General features: G+C 38.5%; 2 protein-coding genes across 4 annotated transcripts in view; one reads left to right on the forward strand and one right to left on the reverse strand.

Annotated features, from left to right (window-relative positions):
* Positions 1-12466, reverse strand: part of PANK1 (pantothenate kinase 1) — a 101235-nt gene extending 88769 nt beyond the window's left edge. The window contains exons 1-2 of one of the 2 annotated variants that reach the window (XM_053207651.1): positions 12220-12466; positions 7052-7196 (exon numbers count right to left, since the gene is read on the reverse strand). The gene's annotated coding sequence lies outside the window, so the exon portion shown is untranslated. The remainder of the gene's footprint in view (positions 1-7051; positions 7197-12219) is intronic. The other variant, XM_015069061.3, reaches the window with a different exon arrangement.
* An 87-nt stretch (positions 12467-12553) lies between these two features.
* Positions 12554-19829, forward strand: part of KIF20B (kinesin family member 20B) — a 72825-nt gene continuing 65549 nt past the window's right edge. For both annotated transcript variants that reach the window (XM_015069064.3, XM_027062600.2), the window contains exons 1-3: positions 12554-12695; positions 14596-14688; positions 16140-16287. In XM_015069064.3, the coding sequence (XP_014924550.2) occupies positions 16141-16287 (147 nt within the window). In that variant the 5' untranslated portion in view covers positions 12554-12695; positions 14596-14688; position 16140. The remainder of the gene's footprint in view (positions 12696-14595; positions 14689-16139; positions 16288-19829) is intronic.

Consider the following 19829-nt stretch of genomic DNA (forward strand, 5'->3'; position numbering starts at 1 on the left):
TGGAACCAGAGTATTTTGGCCAGTAGTGTTGGGATATTCTGAATTAAATTAGAATGGACAGGGAAATGACTGTGCCTCTGGCTCTTTTTGGACTCTATCAAAGAATGCTCTTGGGAGAGAGTTCTATGACAGCAAATCAAAGAGCTTAAAAAAAAGCCCACCTTAGCACTTGTCATTAGCTGGAAAGAAAAGCATCACCAAATAGCCTGAACAGTAGTGGTAGCAATGCTGATTATTTCTTAGTGTAACAAATGTTTTTTAGAAATACCAATTTTTAAAAGAGACATTGGGTAGCACTCACAGATAAAATTTTTACAAGGTTTCTCTCAGATTAGTTATATATCAGCCAATAAAGTAGTGAAACCTATTTTATCAAACCGGATCATGAGATACTTATTCTGATTATACTCAATTCCTATTTTATTTCATCCTCTGAATTATTTTTTACCATCTCCCCATAACAACACCTGAATTTGCCAGCTGCTGGACCAATTAGTTATTAGCTATGTGACAGACATTGGCTATCTGCTCATCAACTGGGTTTCCTCTTCCTGAGTGTGTAGGAATCTCAGTGTGTAGGAAAACCGCATTTCTCATTCTCCCCTGCAGTTAGACTGGGTTCCTTCCAAAGGAATATGAGCAGCAGGAATGTACATGACTTGCAGGCCTAGTTCTAAATCCTTCTGGCACCCTTATTCAAGCGGTCTCTTTGCCTTCAGATAGGTCCGCAGAGGTCAACACTGCAGATTACCAACTGAGAGGAACCAAGCCAGTATTTTCAAGGCAGTTGCCCAGCACAGTCACCCTACTCACAACGGGGCTATGTATGAAATGAATGAGGAATAAACCAGTTGGAGCTGTTGTTTTACAGCAGCTAGCTTTAATTACCCTAATTAGCATATACCTTTATCTTCTATTAAACACAAAAAAGTTTGGTTGTGATGTCTAATGCAATTAATGACTATCTCTGAGTTTTAAGCATGCTTTGTATTATATTAAAAAATTTAATATCAGAGTTCAGATTATACATCTGTACGTTTCCTAAAGAATATCACACCTATTCCCCTACTCTTGCTTCATCAGTAACTTCTAGTTTTAGCCGGATACTACCTTGCCAAAACTGCAGATGAATAAAAAATGTACTACTTTGTTTCAATTAACTAATGTAAAATTAATTATATTAGACATGTATCATTTTAATACTGATTGCTTTTGGAAATATACAACACAGATTCTATAACTTACTTCTCAGTGTTTTTGATACTATTCCTTAAAACAGACGTTAAGACAGTTATTTAAATTGAAAAATAAAATCAGACTTTTTCTGACAAAATAAATCTTACAATGTTCGTACAAACTGATAAGTCTGACAGTGAGGACTGGCTTTGTCAATTATGTTATATGACATTTTTCCATACATTCAGTAAATGAAACCTTAAAGATTTTGACATAAATATATTTCAAACATATGATGAAAGAAATTTTATAAAAAATTTTGCATTTGCACAGACATCGAAATATTTCCATTTTTACTGAGTATATTGGTTTAAATGAGTGGTGCCGAGTAAAAGAGTAAAAGATGCAATTAATAGTCACTTGTTCATTTTTGATAAAGCCTTTTTGGTGTAGTTTAAGAGTTTGAGATTCTAGGGGCTCACTCAGTTAAGCGTCTGATTCAACTCAGGTCATGATCTCCCGGTTTGTGAGTTTGAGCTCCGCATCAGGCTCTGTACTGACAGCTCAGAGCCTGGAGCCTGCTTTGGATTCTGTGTCTCCCTCTCTGTCTGCCCCTTCCCCACTCACGCTCTGTCTCTCTAAAAAATAAACATTAAAAAAAAAAAAAGTTTGAGACTCTAACGTCTGTATAATAAAACTGTTTTTTTAAGGTTTACATAATTAAAAAATTTTTGATGTTTATTTAGTTTTGAGAAAGAGAGAGAGAGCTAATTTACAGCTTTCAACAAAATTAAAATAGGACCTAATTGAACTGTTAGGTGATAAGTCTTTAAAAATAATCTCAGATAATGAGTCACTCTTGTATTTGGCATGTAATTTGAAAGAAGTTTAAACAATTTGGTGATGTTGTCATAAAGTCTTTCTACTCCTACATTATTTTTGTGTACAAGGCAATTATATGCTTACATATATAAAAATGAAAAACAGCAATGGAAGTGGTACTCTTTTCCATTTTAGATATAATATTCTTCCATGGGCACATGAACTAATGGAAAAATAAATCCCCATTAATCCTTATAAGAGGTATATTTCTGAAAAATTCTACTTAGTTGTTTAGTAACTACCAAAAATATTTAATGTATTTATATTGTTTTAACTACTTGAATAATAATGATGATGATGATGATGATGATAATGTTAACTACAGAAGTGTGTTTTTAACTTAGAGGGAATAAAAAAAATAAAATCTGTATAAGAATTTTTGTTTGAGAGACACGATAAGGTATTAATAAAAGCCTTTTGAACACAAACCCTTCATTAGGGTAAATTTATATTAGGGTAAAATTCTGGGAGAAATGGAATAACAGGAGTTCTGGAAATAAAAAGGAAACAATGCTAATTTTCTGATTGCGAAAGATGAGCTTATTCATGTATTTAAAAAAAAATGTGTGCTAGTCTTGAAGTTGCTAATATGAGATCATACTATACTAATTATTTATAACTTGGTATTTTTTCTTGCGTATCTATTTTTAAAAATTGGCTATTTGTGCTGTGTATTCATATTCTGGCTCTGCTATTTACTAATGATGAATGCTTGGGTGTGTCACTTAATTTTTCAGAACATTGTTTCTTCCCCCCATATAAAATGAAAAATTTGAACCAGATCATTGGGCCTCTTATGTCCCTAATATTCTATACCTCTGTGACCAAAGGCTCAGAAATATTCCTTTAGATAACTGAAAACAAAAATTATGTAAGTATGCATTTTTCTTCTTCCTTCTCATTTTCCTTCTTCCCTCCCTCTCCTTCTTCCCAATATCACTAAGGCCTTGTTGATATATATCAAAGATTGTATTTTTTAAGGAATTTATTGAAATTGGTCTCATTATTTATCAATTAATTATGGTAATGTAATGGCTTCCCTTAACCAAAAATAGTCATACTATTCATACCATCATTATTTTCCCTAGTAATTGAAATCTGAAAAGCACAATATTTTCTATAATAAAAAGATCATATTGGCATGATCCTACTTTCTCCTTCTGAGGAAACTAGAATCTTGAAATAGCTCATCAAAATAAAACTTTTTGGCACAGATAAATGCACCAGAAAGCCTATAATTATTGTTGAATATGTATGTGAGGTCCACTAGCATTGCCCTGTGCTATTTTCAAAACAATGCAAGATATGATTTATAAATAGTGCCATTTTGGTTTTAAGTAATTCCATTTTGGCAATAGAATGCTGTGGTTTTTCTTATTTGCTATGTTATAAGCAGAAACAAAAGGTCTTGAAATGTTAGTGCTGAGCTTTTCTTTCTTGCCACACACTTCCATGTAGTTAGATCTATCTGCATCAACTCGTAGACAACTGAGATTGTTAGATTAGGGATACAAAGAGAAGGAAACAGTTAATATCCAATTGACTGACTTCCAAAAAAGGACAGAGTTAAAAAGAGAGAGCTTATGTGAAGAGATGGTTGCTGGCTGTTGCAGACCACCCCCAACATTTGAGTGAGTATGCCACTCTGTGTAGAGGAGCCTTAAGTCCTGTTGTGATCACCGGCAGGCCTTTGCACTTGGCTTCTTGGATCACCCAAGTGAAGGATGCCCACCTGTGCCCTAAGATTTTGCTAGGCTCCCACTTGAACTGCTGCTCTCTGTGGATTTCACCCTTGCCAATAGGACACACTTTTCAAAACACTGTGAGTTGCTTTACCACCAGAGGATACTGAAGATGAAACAGAAGCAGAAGCCCCAGCTTTGGCACTTGGAAGGGTCTAGACAGTGGGAAACCCATTCCTGGTTAAATGTGTATATATTTTTATTAGCAAATAGTAGGGTCTTAAGACTAATGAGATGGCATATAAGAATGTACACAGCATTAATTCATGTATACATTCAAATAATAAGCTTTTATTGAATACCTAATGAAAACTTATAATAGCTCATATTTTGAACCAGGCCCTGTGCCTGAGTACTAGGGATACTGAAAAAAAAAAAAAAAAGAAAAAGAAAAAGCTACACCATCATTGTCTTCAGGGACATTATAGGACATTAGAGGTGCATAGAACACCTGCGAGAATTCATTCACTGAACAAGTATTTATTGAGCAGCTACTATTTACCAGGCACTGTTGGAGGTACTAGGGATATAGTGGTGAATAAGATGGATGAGATCCCTGTCTCGTAAGCTTACACTGTGGTGGGGAAGACATAGCATCAACAGATAAGGTAATTTCAGTTATTGTAAGTGCTACAAAGAAAGTAAAATAGGCCACTGTGGTAGAAAGTAACTGGTTGGGGGTGGGGTGAAGGGAGCAGCTTCAGGTAGGGTGGGCAAGATAGCCTCACTGGGGAAGGTATGTTTGAGATGAGCGCTGAATAATGAGAAGGAGTTAGTCATGCCAAGACCTTTGGAAAGAACAGATAGAGGGAAAAGTGCAGAAGCTCTCAGACAAGTACTAGTCCAGTGTGTTCTGGAAAGACGGCCAACTGCACCGTCTCTGCAGGCTCAGAAGTGGGGAGCCTCGTTCACTAAGGAGGTGATGGGGCCATATAGCTTGACACACAATAAGTGCTTAAGAAAGGAATGCATCTTTCCTCTGACATATGACCTTAAAAAATGTTTATTATAAATTTAAAGAATTTATAATGCCCTCCCTCGCTCCACGACTCCAGTCCTGCTTCCCAGAGGCAACCACTCTTACAATTTGTTTTTACTTCTTTTGGTAATTACATACACATCTTTGATGTATATCAAAGATATGTATGCTCCCAATGTTATTTCTTCTTGTAATAATTATAGATATTAACTATTCACCTCCTACAATGACAAACATTTAGCTCAAGAGTCTTATGGTTATTCTTTCTTTCTCTACTGGTTACCTCTGCACCTGTACATAGTAAACTTCTATGTCCCGATCCTTCATCTCTGGACTCCCACACCGTAAGAAAGACTGAGATGTTATAGACCTGGCCCTTCCTGTTGCTTCTCTTCCTCCACTTTTCCCTCCATGTCTCTACAACCTCCTATGGCTCACAGAATATAATTCTGCGTCTCTTTAACATATCACACAGGGCCCTTTAGGATCGAGGCCCAGACAAGTTTTTTCACCTCCTATTGTTATTCATGTTAGTGATGCTCACAGTCCTACTGAACTACGTGTTCACAGTTTTTGGAAACTTTTGTGTGCTCGTGTCTTTGTTCTCGTTGCCTCATGTTTTCATTGCCTGAAATGGCTTCCCTCTGCGGTTCACTGCAAATCCCATTCATTCATTTTAGCCTACATGGCACTTGAAGAAATCTTCCCCTGTTGGGGCACCTGGGTGGTTCAGTTGGTTAAGCATCCTACCCTTGATTTTGGCTCAAGTCATGATCTCACGATTCATGGGTTCAAGCCCCGTGCTGTGCTCTGTGCTGATAGCACTGAGTCTGCTTGGAATCCTCTCTCTCCTCCTCCCCTGCTTGTATGCACTGTCTCTGTCTGAACTAAATAAACTTAAAAAAAAAAAAATCTGTTAAAAAAAAAAAGAAATCTTCCCTGGTAGATGACATTTATTAAATAAAAAAATATTTGAGTGGCTGTTTCATGCAAGGCACGGTCATAGATGTCAGGGCTATAGTGGACCAAGACATATACCCATGAGCTCATATTCTAGTGACTTAAGAAGAAGCAGGCTTAATAAAAATAACTACCATTATGAGACCTATTTTACTAAATAACTCACAGACACTATTTTAATCCTCACAACTTTGAGACTTGAAGAAGTGAAATAGTCTTCCTGAGGTCACTTCCTGTAAATAACAGAGCTTCTATTGAAACTCAAATCTGTCTGACTTCAGAGCTGTTACTCCAAAGCTGTATTCGCTCTGCTCTTAATACTTTTTGTACACTTCTATCATATCGTTTGTCATATTGTTTTGAAATTGTGCACGAGGTTCCCCACATAAACCACAGGGCATAAAAAGTTATTTGTGTGACTATTTTATCAGATGGTACAAAAGTAGTACCACACTAGATGCACAGGAGAGAAATTAATGCATTCACACATTGGGTGACTTAAGAAATTAAAGATTAAATCTTTCTTGAAATCTCAGAGTGATAAGGCCTTGCTTTAGACTGAAGGCTCCTTGAGGGTAGCAACATTTGCTGCATAGCATGTGCTTGACAAATTTTGGTTAAACCTGTCATTCAAACCTCTGTAATCAATACATACTCAGTTTCTGGATTGAAAAACTATGTTAGTCCTATTATTGGAGGTGGCTTTGCACAGAAGCTAGGCACTCGGTCTTCTTTCAATAGAATTACAGGGGTGTTGATCTAAGCTTTGAGAGGCAGTAGAATACAGTGGTTAACTGCCAGACTACCCAGATTCCAATTCCAACCCCACTGTTTACTGTTGATGTATATTTAAAAAGTGACTATTTCACACACGCCAGGTGCTTTTATGAGTACTTTACAAATAGTACCTGAATTAAACTTAACATCTTTAAGTTAACTTCTATGACAACTTTACTATTCTTTAATAGCTCCATGCCCCAGTTTTCTCTCCTGTTAAATGGGGATAGTAACAACAACAAAATACCTCACCCAGTTATTGTTAAGATTGAGTATAAAAGTGCTCAGAATACTATCTGGCACATGGAAAGTTAGCTATGATTGGTAGCTCTTACCAGCAGAGGCTGTGACGAAGGAAGGAAATCAGCTTGATGTAACTTAACAATTCCCTCTTATGCTAATGATCACTTCAAGGGGACAGATGGAATTATTTGGACTTGGGACTAAATCTGAAGCATTTCCCAGTTAAGTTGGCTCTGTTTTTACGGGAAAACGCAGTGGCTGGTGCCGAGATGGCAAATACAGGAAAAAATACCTCTGAAATCTTCCAGTTTTCTGTATCAGCTCTGCCACGTCCCAAGTCCACGTTATCATCTCTTGCTGGGATGGCTGCAATAGTCTCCCAACTGGTTCAGTGACTCTTCTTTAGCTGTCTCTGTTTGCCGCTCCAGGAGATTAACCTTTTCAAAACACAGAGGCAAATCGGATTGGATTGTGCTCATGCCGAGAACGGTCTACTTGCTTCTCATCGCTTTTAGAATAAGGACCCAAATCAGTACTTTGTTGACTGCGTCTTGTAGAATCCAGCCTTGGCCTGTTCCCACCAAACTTGCTTCTGGCTATCCCTCCCCAGGGTCTTCAACTCAGCCACATCAGCCTTCATTCACTGTTCAACAAATATTTATTTGATCACCATGGATTTACATTGTCATTGAGGATATATCTGAGACCAGTAGAAACAGTTCTTTGTACTCATAGAGCTTATATTTGAAGAAGCGGGGAACAACAAAACCCAGACAAATATGCAAATAAAAAAAAGGGCCCACTGAGATAAGGTGGACAGGAAGTCTTCTCTAAGAACACACCATTACAGAGAAATCTAGAGGAAGAGCCCTGAGCCACACAATGATGGGGAGGAGAGAAATTGGATACAGGGATCAAGCTATGCAAAGGTTCATATATACTAGAGAGAACCTGGTGTGTTTAAGGTGTCCAGAGCAGATTCCCTTACTGCACAAAGAAGAGAGTGAGGTTGGCTGGACGGTGATACTTGCAAGGCCTGGTAAAGAATTAGAAATTTTTTCCTTTTTCTTTTAGAAAGTCTCAGTTATTTTTAAAAATAGAAATCATGGCACAATGTACATGATGATACCTTTCACCTCGATCCACTTTTTACCACATTTGCTTTTTTTTGTCCTATTTTCCCCATTCTCTCTATTCTTTCATTCCCTCTCACGTTCCATTTTGGTTTTGTTTCATTTTTTGCCAAATCTTTTGAAGGTAAGTTGCTGAATACCAAAGCAAGTATCTTCTTCAGTCCTCTACAAAGTCATGCATTATCACATGCAAAAAAATCTCATACTGATTCAGAATCATCTAATATATAGTCCATATTTAAATTTCTCCATTATCCACAAAATGTTTCTTTGTAGTTACTTCTTCCTCTTTTTTTTAAATTTTATTTTTTAAAATTTACATCCAAATTAGTTAGCATATAGTGAAACAATGATTTCAGGAGTAGATTCCTTAATGCCCCTTACCCACTTAGCCCATCCCTGCTCCCACAACCCCTCCAGTAACCCTCAGTTTGTTCTCCATATTTATGAATCTCTTCTGTTTTGTCCCCCTCCCTATTTTCATATTATTTTTGTTTCCCTTCCCTTATGTTCATCTGTTTTGTCTCTTAAAGTCCTCATATGAGTGAAGTCATATGATTTTTGTCTTTCTCTAATTTCACCTAGCATAATACCCTCCAGTTCCATCCACATAGCTGCAAATGGCAAGATTTCATTCTTTTTGATTGCCGAGTAATACTCCATTGTATGTATATACCACATCTTCTTTATCCATTCATCCATCGATGGACATTTGGGCTCTTTCCATACTTTGGCTATTGTTGATAGTGCTGCTATAAACATGGGAGTACACGTGTCCCTTCGAAACAGCGCACCTATATCCCTTGAATAAATGCCTAGTAGTGTAATTGCTGGGTCGTAGGGTAGTTCTATTTTTAGTTTTTTGAGGAACCTCCATACTGTTTTCCAGAGTGGCTGCACCGGCTTGCATTCCCATGTAGTTACTTCTTTAAAAAAAAATCTGTGACCTGTCAGAAGGGCTAACATTAACAACTCAGGCAACAACAGATGTTGGCGAAGATTCAGAGAAAGAGGATCTCTTTCGCACTGCTGGTGGGAATGCAAACTGGTGCAGCCACTCTGGAAAACAGTATGGAGGTTCCACAAAAAATAAAAATAGAACTACCCTACGACCCAGCAATTGCACTGCTCGGCATTTATCCACGGGATACAGGTGTGCTGTTTTGAAGGGACACATGCACCCCCATGTTTATATCAGTGTTATCGACAATAGCTAAAGTATGGAAAGAGCCCAAACGTCTATCAATGGATGAATGGATAAAGATGTGGTATACATATATATATATATATATATATATATATATATATATATGTACACACACACACACACAATGGAGTATTACTCGGCAATCAAAAAGAATGAAATCTTGCCATTTGCAGCTATGTGGATGGAACTGGAGGGTATTATGTTAAGCGAAACTGGTCAGAGAAAGACAAAAATCATATGACTTTACTCATATGAGGACTTTAAGAGACAAAACAGATGAACATAAGGGAAGGGAAGCAAAAATCATATAAAAACAGGGAGGGGGACAAAACATAAGAGACTCTTAAATATGGAAAACAAACAGAGGGTTACTGGAGGGGTTGTGGGGGGGGGACGGGCTAAATGGGTAAGGGGCATTAAGGAATCTACTCCTGAAATCATTGTTGCACTATATGCTAACTTGGATGCAAATTAAAAAAATAAATTAAATAAAGATAACAAAAAAATCTGTGAACCAATCAAGATTTATGAATTCCATTTGTAAGTTTTGTCTCCTGACTAAAGCACTCTTTTACCTTGTTTTTTTCTTTTTCCCTGACGCTTTTTGAAGAACCTAGGCCTGCTGTCTTGTAAAGTGTTCTATATTCTTTTCATTTTGTTTTGTTTCCTCATAATTAGACTTAAACATTTCTGGCACAGGTATCATTAGGTGATAGATCACTCCATCATTGGTGATGCTAAAGTTTCCTCATTTGGTTAAGGTATGTCCAATAAATAAACCTCTACATTGTAAAATTCCCCTTTCCCTTCTAATTATGAATTACTCTCTAGGACATTCTTTGAGATAGTGTTAATGTCCTGTTCCCCAACAACCTTCCAGCCAATGATTTTAGCATCTTTTATCCATTGTTTTAGCATGTATTCATAAGGCTTACTCCTATCAATTTTTACATTGGGAGTTGCAAAATGGAGATTTCCCATTTACTGCTTCATTTGTATTCATTAATTGACATTCTTGTGTAAAGAACTTTTCATTTTTATTCCATCTCTCCTTCTGTCTCTCATGGAAGGAATGTTAAAAAAATGAAATCTGTTTCAATCTCTCACCATCATTATTCTTTTTGATGCTCAAATTGTTCCAAGTATGGTCAACAGAGGCTCCTTTAAGCTAGGTCCAGTATCCTTTGAAATGACTCTGTGAATCTCTAAGGACTTCTTTGCTTTCTGACAAGAGTGTTCCAGGTTTGCTTTGTAATTCCTTGCTCCGGATGAGAATCAGCCTTCTCTCCAAGGAGCACTTATTCATTTTAGGGATGAGAATGGTATTTAGAAACCACTTGGGCGGCTTGGTGCTAGTGTGCTCATTGTTACTGGGGTGTCAGAGTTTCTATGCCTCTAAGCCCTGTCAATGGACCAACTGAGATTAAAAAAAAAAAAAAAAAAGAAATCACAACTTTATTCTAATGCCGATTCAAATCCAACACTCTGGGATTCTTCCTTAGCTTCTATCATTCCGTATTTGTTATCTCCCTTCTCCCACAGTGAGAAACTTGGTTCCAAACAACATGAGTATATTCACTCGTTTGCTTTTTCCAATAATGCATGCATAGTAGTTTCAAAACTACTCTACCAATACCCTTTTCAACATCAAACTTACTAAGTGAAGTTATTGATTTCTTTGTACTTTTTGCTCTTATGCTGTATTCCAGAACTCCTAACCCCAGTTCATGGAGTACTGTACTCAAGTAATTGAATGAACTCTGTATGGTTGTGCTGGCAATTTGATACACAGGTATGTTCTGGTCTTTTTTGTATTAAGTTTTAGGGCTTGCTTTTATTTCCACTGTTTTAGACTTAATGTTTTGAAAGGGCAAAACTATATTTAAAAAAACAAAAGGTTATTCAGAGAAATCAAACTGCCATCACTAATCCTTGCATAACATTCCCACCCTCCATAGGTGACCATTTTCAGCTAATTTTCTTATTTAGTTTTTGAGTTTATCTCTTAAAAATCAAGAAAAAAATGTGTGTGTGTGGTATATATCTATGTAGAGTTTCATTTTTCCTTTCTTACACAAAAGTTAGTGTATTTTGTATATTCTTTTGCATCTGTTTACTAAAAAATATAAATATGATTTTCTTAAACATTTTTAAAAAATGTTTATTTATTTTTGAGAGGGAGAAAGAGAGACTGTGAGCAGGGGAGGGTCAGAGAGAGAGAGACACACACAGAATCTGAAGCAGGCTCCGGGATCTGAGCGGTCAGCACACAGCCCCACGCCAGGCTTGAGCTCAGGAGCAGTGAGATCTTGACCTGAGCTGAAGTCGAAGTTTCAACCGACTGAGCCACCCAGGCGCCCCTCATTCAGCTGCGTTTAAATCCCAGCTCCCCCATTAATAACCATATGCTTTTTGGCAAATTACTTAACTATATGAAGTCAGCTTCCTCAGAATCTATAAAATGGGGATGAAAATGTTATTTACCTCAAAAGGTTGTTCTCAGGATCGGTAAGACGATCCATTTTATATGTTTTGCACCAGCACAAGGTAAACGCTCAATTAACCTTAGCAGTTATATTTTTCTTTAAAATCAAGTACACCAGGGAGAGACGGCCTCAGTAATAAATGCTTGACATGAATATTACAGCACCACACTCGGAAGAAGAGGATCACTTTAAAAGAGGCAGAGGAGGCTGTACTGGTTCTGAACATTTTGGGCAAAGACCTTGCCTATGCATGGAATTTAGACTGTCAAAGCACAGCGCCTCGCAGCGGTAGGTGCTTTATACTCTCAGAATGAGAAAGAAAGAAAAAAAGAAAGGAAGGAAGGAAGAAAGAAAGAGGAAGAAAGAAAAAGAAAGAGAGAAAGAAAGAAAATGCTTATACGAGTCTATTCTGGGAAAAACTCATTTCGTCCACGAGGGCGGCTGGGGATGACATATGGGGTCACGCAGCGAGGGAAGTGGCCCTTCGGGTGCGGGCAGCGCTAGTTCTAAGCGACTCTCGGGACAAGTAGGTCTGCTCCCGCCCGCAGGGACCGGACCGGGCAGAGGCTAGCCCCCATTCCTCGGCCCGTCCCTGGGGGAGTCGCGGGGCTAAGTGTGGTGGCAGCGGCCTCACCTCCAGGCCTTCGCTACGTCTCGTCTCCACGACGGTATCCGAGATTGGCGTCCGTGCCAACGGAGGTGGTACCCGCCGCAACCACCAGGCAGCGTCCCATCCCTCGCGGCACGGGGGGCTCTGCGGGAAGCTCCGACCCTCCGCACGCAGACCACCCACCGGCCCCGTAGCCCATCATTTGCGGGCGATCAGAGATCCGCCCCAGATTTGAAAGCTCCTTCCGGGACCTAGTGGGAAGCCCACGGCTCGAGCCTCTGCGATCCTAGGCGCCGTTCCGGAAGCCCCGCCCACTCCCAGCGTGCAGTGCGGTGGCTTGGCCGCCATTGTTTGAATTTGAAAAAGAAAACATCGCGGTGCTGCTCGCAGATCTGGCAGGTCTGGCAACTTGTGCAGCTGAAGAGGTGGGCCCAGGTGAGGGTGCGAGGTGGCTGACTGCGCGAATACCAGACTTGAGGCTGGGAAACGGTGCTGGCAGTGTGAGTACCTTCCCAGGGGATCCCGACGCCCCTGAGGTTACTCTCGGGAAACTGGGTTGCAGAGCGATGGGTGCTCCTAGGGCACCGTGGGCACGGCCTGCGCATCGCAGGGTTGAGCCATACTACTTGGGTTGGGGCTTAAATGTCTCCACCGCATGTTAGCTGAGTGAGGCAAGGCAACGTATTTTCTCTCTCTGGGTCTCAGTTTCCTCATGTGTTAAAAGAGGTAGTAATAATAATATTTAACCTCTTCCGGCTCTTGTGAAGGTAAAATAATATGTAAAGTTGTTAGAAACGGTGCCAGTATATAGTAGGCACCAAGTGTTTGCAATTAGTGTTTTTTGTTATTGCTGCTGCTGTTGTTGGGGCGCTGGCCTCCATTGCTAGGCCTAGTTTTCTGGATCCCGGAGGTGAGCAGTTTGCTTGGCAGATGATATGACCTCTTTTTTGGGGGGTGGTGGGGGGAAGCCCTGTCTGGCTGTAGGTGCGTTTATTTCCACGCTGCTTCCACTACCAGGGGTTTGCCCTTTGGGGCTTTTTAGTACCAAGCGGAAGAGGGTGTGTGTGGCAAATGTGAGACTACTGTCATCCCCCAGTTTAGAATGTTTCCCCCAACTCGTTCTACTTCCTGCTTCAGTGATTCCTTCTGACACAACTCTAATGTTCCTTGCTGAAGGATTAGTTGACAATCCTAAATTCATGCCTTAAGCAATCTTTGCTTAAGGTGATCAGATTCAGATTCATTTTTTTTTTTAATTAAAAAGGATGTTTTAATGTTTGTTTATTTGAGAGAGAGAGAGAGAGAGAGAGAGAGAGCTAGCAGGGGAGAGTCAGAGAGAGGGAGAGAGAGATTCCCAAGCAGGCTCCCTATTGTCAGCGTGGAGCCCTACAGGTGGGGCTGGATCCCACTAACCCTGAGGTATGACCCAAGCTAAAACCAAGAGTCCGATGCTCAGACTGAGACAGCCAGGCACCCAAGGTTTACTTTTGCTTTTAAAACGAAGTAGCATGTTTACCCAGAAGCCACGGTAACAGTCTATGTATTTTATTAGATCTCCACGACCCAGGACTTCAAGTTGCAAGATCCTATAAAGGATTCCTCTATTAGGAGGAGGGTTCTTTTGAAACTGTATTTTGTGGATGGCATTCAGAAACCTCATTCAGTAGTGTATTTGTTATTTTTCACAAGTGTTCAGCCATGGAATCTCACTGGAGAGAAGATAAAAAGATTCACATTCTCAGTCGTGGGAACAGCCTTTGAAACAGGTCTTGAACCCTGCTGTTGCTAAACATAATATCACTAAAAAAGTAGTACCAATTTTTTTTGATATAGAGGATTTTATTATTCTAATTTAAGTCATTAGGGAATTTTTATCTTCATACATCTCTGAATATGTTGTAGGGGATACAGAGTAGTTCTTCTTGCCCTCAAGAGATTTCTAGTCTAGTTAGGAAGAAGTTAACTTCTCACACTTAAATACAAGTTAACCAGAAGTTCAGGTTGTGACAGTATATGTCAACAATTTTATAAATGTTAAGAGGTAGTTCATTGAAACTGAACTATGAACAAGTACAAACTACTATAACCTTGCTTTTTAAAAGAGGTATAAATATTCTTTTTGATTCAGTAATTTAATAGAAGGCTTATCATTTTTTTTTTAATAATTGAAGGCAAAGAATGAAATTTATCTTCCAATTTCCTGGGTATTTCTGTAAAATCTGACTTCTGCAATGTCAAGCCAGTGCTTTAATGTTTTTGCAAACTTCTCTATGTTCTAGATCAGTGGTTATTTCCACTCTATCGGATACCCTTTTTCTTAATTTTCACCCATACATTGGGTGTTTGAAATATTCTATCAAACTGCATTTTAAGTAATTATTTCATTTTTATTTATCACAGTATTTATCACTGACAATACAATAAAGACAAAAGCAACCAAGATACTAAAGTGTATGGTTGGTTGATCCTGCAGTTTCCTGGGCTTTGTTGAAGGTAAATAATTTCCTTTGTCTTTTTGAGATTTAGGAAAAACAGAAAAACAAAAACAACTCTGTTGTATTGCGTTTGTGGGTTTCAGGGCTGATCTAGGAAAAAGATATGACCACAGTATGTCAGCATCACACAGGAACTTTATTGGGATAGCACTTTGACAGGATTACATGGGAGAGAGGTCCACCCCAGCATGAAATCTTTCAGAAGCTACAGTGAAGGACCACCACATAGAAGGGGGAAAAGGTAAAGGAACCTAGGGGGTTGGGAGGGGACGGAGAGGAGAATTAGACTTGGGGGTTTATGGTCTTAAGTGGTGTTGTTACTCAGAAGCACAGTGGGGAGTACCTGAGTCAGCCAGCTCCTAGGGGCATCAGTGGCTTGGGTTTTTATAGTCCTGAATTTGTCTCTGCGAGCAGAAGTTGGGTGCAGTTTCGTGGGTTGTGCAAACTAGTTATGCTCTGGTTGACTTGAAAAAAAGAAAAAAGATTATTTGGGCTATATTAAAAGCAAATTGATGTGTAAAAATTTTAATTTGGCACCTAATAGGTTTTTGAACTAACATTCCTGGCGTTCTGTGAAGAAGTAAACAACACAGGGCCAATAAACAGGGGCCATCTTTGGCTTATTTATATAATATGTATGGATGCCCATTACTCTTTTCCTGAGCCAGGAACCCTAGTTTGGGAATCACTGTTCTTTTATTTCATAATACTGTCAAAGAACATCAAGGAGCTCTCTTTCTTCCTGCTATTATGCACCTAGTAGATTGTCAATAATTATTTGAATGTTAAATTTTTTTTAGTTAAAGTTACCTGTAAGTTTACGTTTAAGTTTAGTGCCTTGATGTTTAGTTGTAATACTTTGATACATTATTCCATATTCACCTTAATTTTTAGCACCTACAATGTGTCAGGTACTGTTTTGAATGTGGTCACATACATTATTTCACTTTTCACTTGCATTATTTGGAAGAATTCAGTTGAAAGAATTCAATTGTCCAGATAACTGAATTTAACTCGTAAATGCTAAAGCATTACGAAGGCTTATAACTAACATTTTCAGAAGACATTAAATAACTAAAGTAACACAAGATTATTATTTACTCTATAATTATTTGATTTCGAAGAGGATTTCGGGCAGAGATTGAATGTTTTATATTGTCTTACTTAATGGACTACCTTTACTCATGAAATCTCTGGCTGAATCGACCTATAAGTTGGATCATATGAATAGTAGTGGCAGGCTCTGTTCAATATTACTTGATTCGGAATCTTTATAATTTTGATCATTTGTCTTTTCCGTGGGTCATCATCGTGTTATAGATGTAATGTTCCCTTCTCTAGAAATCTGGTTATGGGGGTTATTAGTGGGCTGGACTCAGACATTTTAAACTATGAGTGGCTTATATGCTAATTTATTAAAATTATCTAAAATTACTGTTATTCTTGCAGAATGGAATCTAATTTAAATCAAGATGGAGTGCCTAGACCATCCTATGTTTTTAGTGCTGACCCAATTGCAAGACCGTCGGAAATAAATTTTGATGGCGTTAAGCTTAATCTTTCTCATGAATTTTCCTTAGTTGCTTCAAATACTGAGGTAAGTACGAGGAAAGCATTATGCTGACTGAGTGCAAATGTGTGTGGTGTGCACACACTTGCAGACAGGTATGACCAGAGCTTTCCAGACTTTGTGGGTTTAAGGCAACCTTCTATCTCGGTAATTTTTTCATGGTGCCCTAAATACATACCAGTTCTTCCAAGTAGTAGGTCCGAGCAGCTTAATATATAACTATACCTTAACCTAGAGCCATTTGAAAAATATTAACGTAAATGAAAAAAAAAATTGTCTTTCTTTAATTTCCACAGTTATTTGCTGTAAGGATATGTATATCTTTTGTGCACATCATAGCTTCTCAGGCTTTGGAATCAGATTAGATATTGCCAACCTTATTTCCTGTTCTTCAGTGTTTTGGGGTAGTACTTGTTTTTTATCATAGCAACCACTGAAGAATCCAGCTTCACCAAGATATGACATCAAAAGAAATGGTATGATCTAAGGTGGCAACTGTGAACTATTTTGAACTAATAGTTCACGGTGTTCAACATGTTAAGTACTGCCATGATTTCCTCAAAAATACAAGGCATTCCACTATGCCCCTAGGAATTGCATGCCTTACTTAAAATAAACTAACTCAGTAGTGTTTAAAAAGTAAAAATCCTTCCTTCTACCACCGTACCTACTACCACTGTTTGTTTTGTGTCTTTGTAAACTATTTATTTTTTAGTTTTATTTATTTGAGAGAGAGTGAGCGAGCGAGTAAGTGAGCACGACTGGGGGAGGGGCAGAGAGAGAGGGAGAGAGATAATCATAAGCAGGCTGCACGCCGTCAGCACAGGGCTGCTGGGCTTGATTTCATGAATCATGAGATCATGACCTGAACTGAAATCAAGTGTCCGATGCTTAACCTACTGAGCCACCCAGGCGCCCCACCCTGCCTTGAGTACTGTAGCTTTATAGAATGTCTTGAAGTCGGATGGTGGCAGTCCACCAACTTTGTTCTTGTCTTTAATTTATATTGGCTTCTCTGGGTAGTCTAAATTTAGTTTTAGCCATTCTAATAGATATATATTGGTATCAAGTTGGTATTTGCATTTAATAACTAAATGTGTTGAATATGATTTCATGTGCTTATTTGTCATTAGTGTATTTTTGGTAAAGTGTCAGTTTAAATCTTTCCCCATTTAAAAAAATTGGATTGTTTGTTTTTATATTATTATTTAATTTTAAGTGTTCTTTATATTTTTCAGATATATGCTTTATAAATATTTTTTCCTAGTCTGTGGGTTGCCTATCCTCTGTTGACAGTATTTTTTGAACAACAGAAGTTTTTGTTTTTATTTTAATGTTTGTTTTTTAAATTTATTTTTGAGACAGAGAGAGACAGAGCATGAGCAGGGGAGGGGCAGACAGAAAGGGAGACACAGAATCCGAAGCAGGCTCCAGGCTCTGAGTTGTCAGCACAGAGCCTGACGCCTGGCTTGAACTCACGGACTGTGAGATCATGACCTGAGCTGAAGTCGGACACTCAACTGACTGAGCCACCCAGGCGTCCCTGTTTTTTGTTTTTTAAAAAAAGAGTTAGCTAACTCTTGGCTTTGGGAGTAGATTCCCGTGAGTCGTCACATACGTGCAACACCCAGTGCTCATCCCACCCAGCAAGTGCCCTCCTCAATGCCCATCACCCATTTTCCCCACCCCCATCAACCCTCAGTTTGCTCCCTGTATTTAAAGAGTCTCCTATGGTTTGCCTCCCTCTCTGTTTGTAGTTATATATTTTTTTCTTTCCCTTCCCCCCTAATGTTCTGTTAAGTTTCTTAACTTCCACATATGAGTGAAATTGTCTTTCTCTGACTGACCTTTTTCACTTACGTACCCTCCAGTTCCATCCATGTTGTTGCAGATGGCAAGATTTCATTCTTTTGCATTGCCAAGTAGTATTCTATTGTCTCTCTCTCTCTCTCTCTCTCTCTCTCTCTCTCTACACACACACACACACACACACACACACACACACCCCACATCTTCATCTTCTGTCTTCATTCATCAGTTGATGGATATTTGGGCTCTTTCCATAATTTGGCTGTTGTTGATAGCACTGCTATAAACATTGGGGTACATGTGCCCCTATGAATCAGTACTCCTGTGTCCTTTGGATAAATTCCTAGTAGTGCTATTGTTGGGTTATAGGGTAATTATATTTTTAATTTTTGAGGAACCATCACATTGTTTTCCAGAGTGGCTGCACCAGTTTATAGTCCCACCAACAATGCAAGAGGGGAAAACAGAAATTTTTAATTTCATCAATGTTTTCTATTGTGGATTGTCCTTTTGGTGTGATACCTAAGAAATCTTTGCCTAACTCAAGTCCACAAAGATTTTCTTCTATGTGTTCTTTTAGAAGTTTTACAGTTTTAGTTTTACATTTAGGATATGATCCATTTTGAATTTTTATAAACAATGTGAAGCATGTATCCAAATCCTTATTTTTTTTTTATGTATAGATATCTAATTGTTCTAGCATGATTTGCTGAAAAAGCTATGCTCTTTGTACTGCATTTCCTTTGCATCTTTATTATAAATCAAATGTCCTTCTCTAGGGGAGTTTATTTCTGAATATTGTTTCATTGATTTGTCTTTCTGCCAGTACCCCACTGTTATGATCACTGTAGCTTTGAAATAAGTGTTGAAATCAGGTAGTGTTAGCGCACCCAATTTCTTTTTCATAGTTTTGACTATTCTAGATACTTTGCATTTCTGTGAGAATTTTTAGATGAGTTTGTCAATTGCCACAACAAAAGCCTCTTGGGATTTTGATTGCAGTTGCATTGAATATGTAGATCAGTTTTAGAAGAATTGACATTTTAACAATATTGAGTTTACCAAATGATGAACAAGGTGTATCTCAATTTCTTTTGGTCTCCTTTAATTTCTCTGAGCAATGTTTTGTAGTTTTCAGAGTGTAGGTCTCTCACATCTTTTGTCAAATTTATCCTGTATTTCATGATTTTTTATTTCTTCCAAATGATATTGCTTTTAAAATCAATTTCTGGTTTTTCTTCCCAGTGTATAAAAGAATAATTGATTTTGCATGTTGATCCTGTATCATGTTAACATTACTAAACTCGTTTAATAGTTCTAGAGATGTTTTTGTAGATTCTGTTTGATTTTTGTATGTAAATGCTAATGTCTGAATGGAGACAGTTTTATTTCTTCCTAATCTGGATGCCTTTTCTTTCTTCTTCCCTTGCTTACTTTTTCTTTCCCTCCCTCCCTCCCTCCCTCCCTCCTTCCCTCCTTTCTTTCTTTCTTTCTTTCTTTCTTTCTTTCTTTCCTTCCTTCCTTCCTTCCTTCCTTCCTTCCTTCCTTCCTTCCCTCCCTCCCTCCCTCCCTCCCTCCCTCCCTCCCTCCCTTCCTTCCTTCCTTCTTCCTTTCTCTTTCTCTCTCCCCTCCCCTCCCTCCCCCTGATTACCATTGGCTAGAACCTCTAGTACAGAGTTGAATAGAAGTGGTGAGAGCTGAAATCCTTGTCTTGTTACTTGCTACTTATCTTAGATTCAGTCTTTGATCATTAAGTATGA

This window comes from Acinonyx jubatus, chromosome D2, assembly GCF_027475565.1.
Source record: "Acinonyx jubatus isolate Ajub_Pintada_27869175 chromosome D2, VMU_Ajub_asm_v1.0, whole genome shotgun sequence".
Lineage (NCBI taxonomy): Eukaryota > Metazoa > Chordata > Mammalia > Carnivora > Felidae > Acinonyx > Acinonyx jubatus.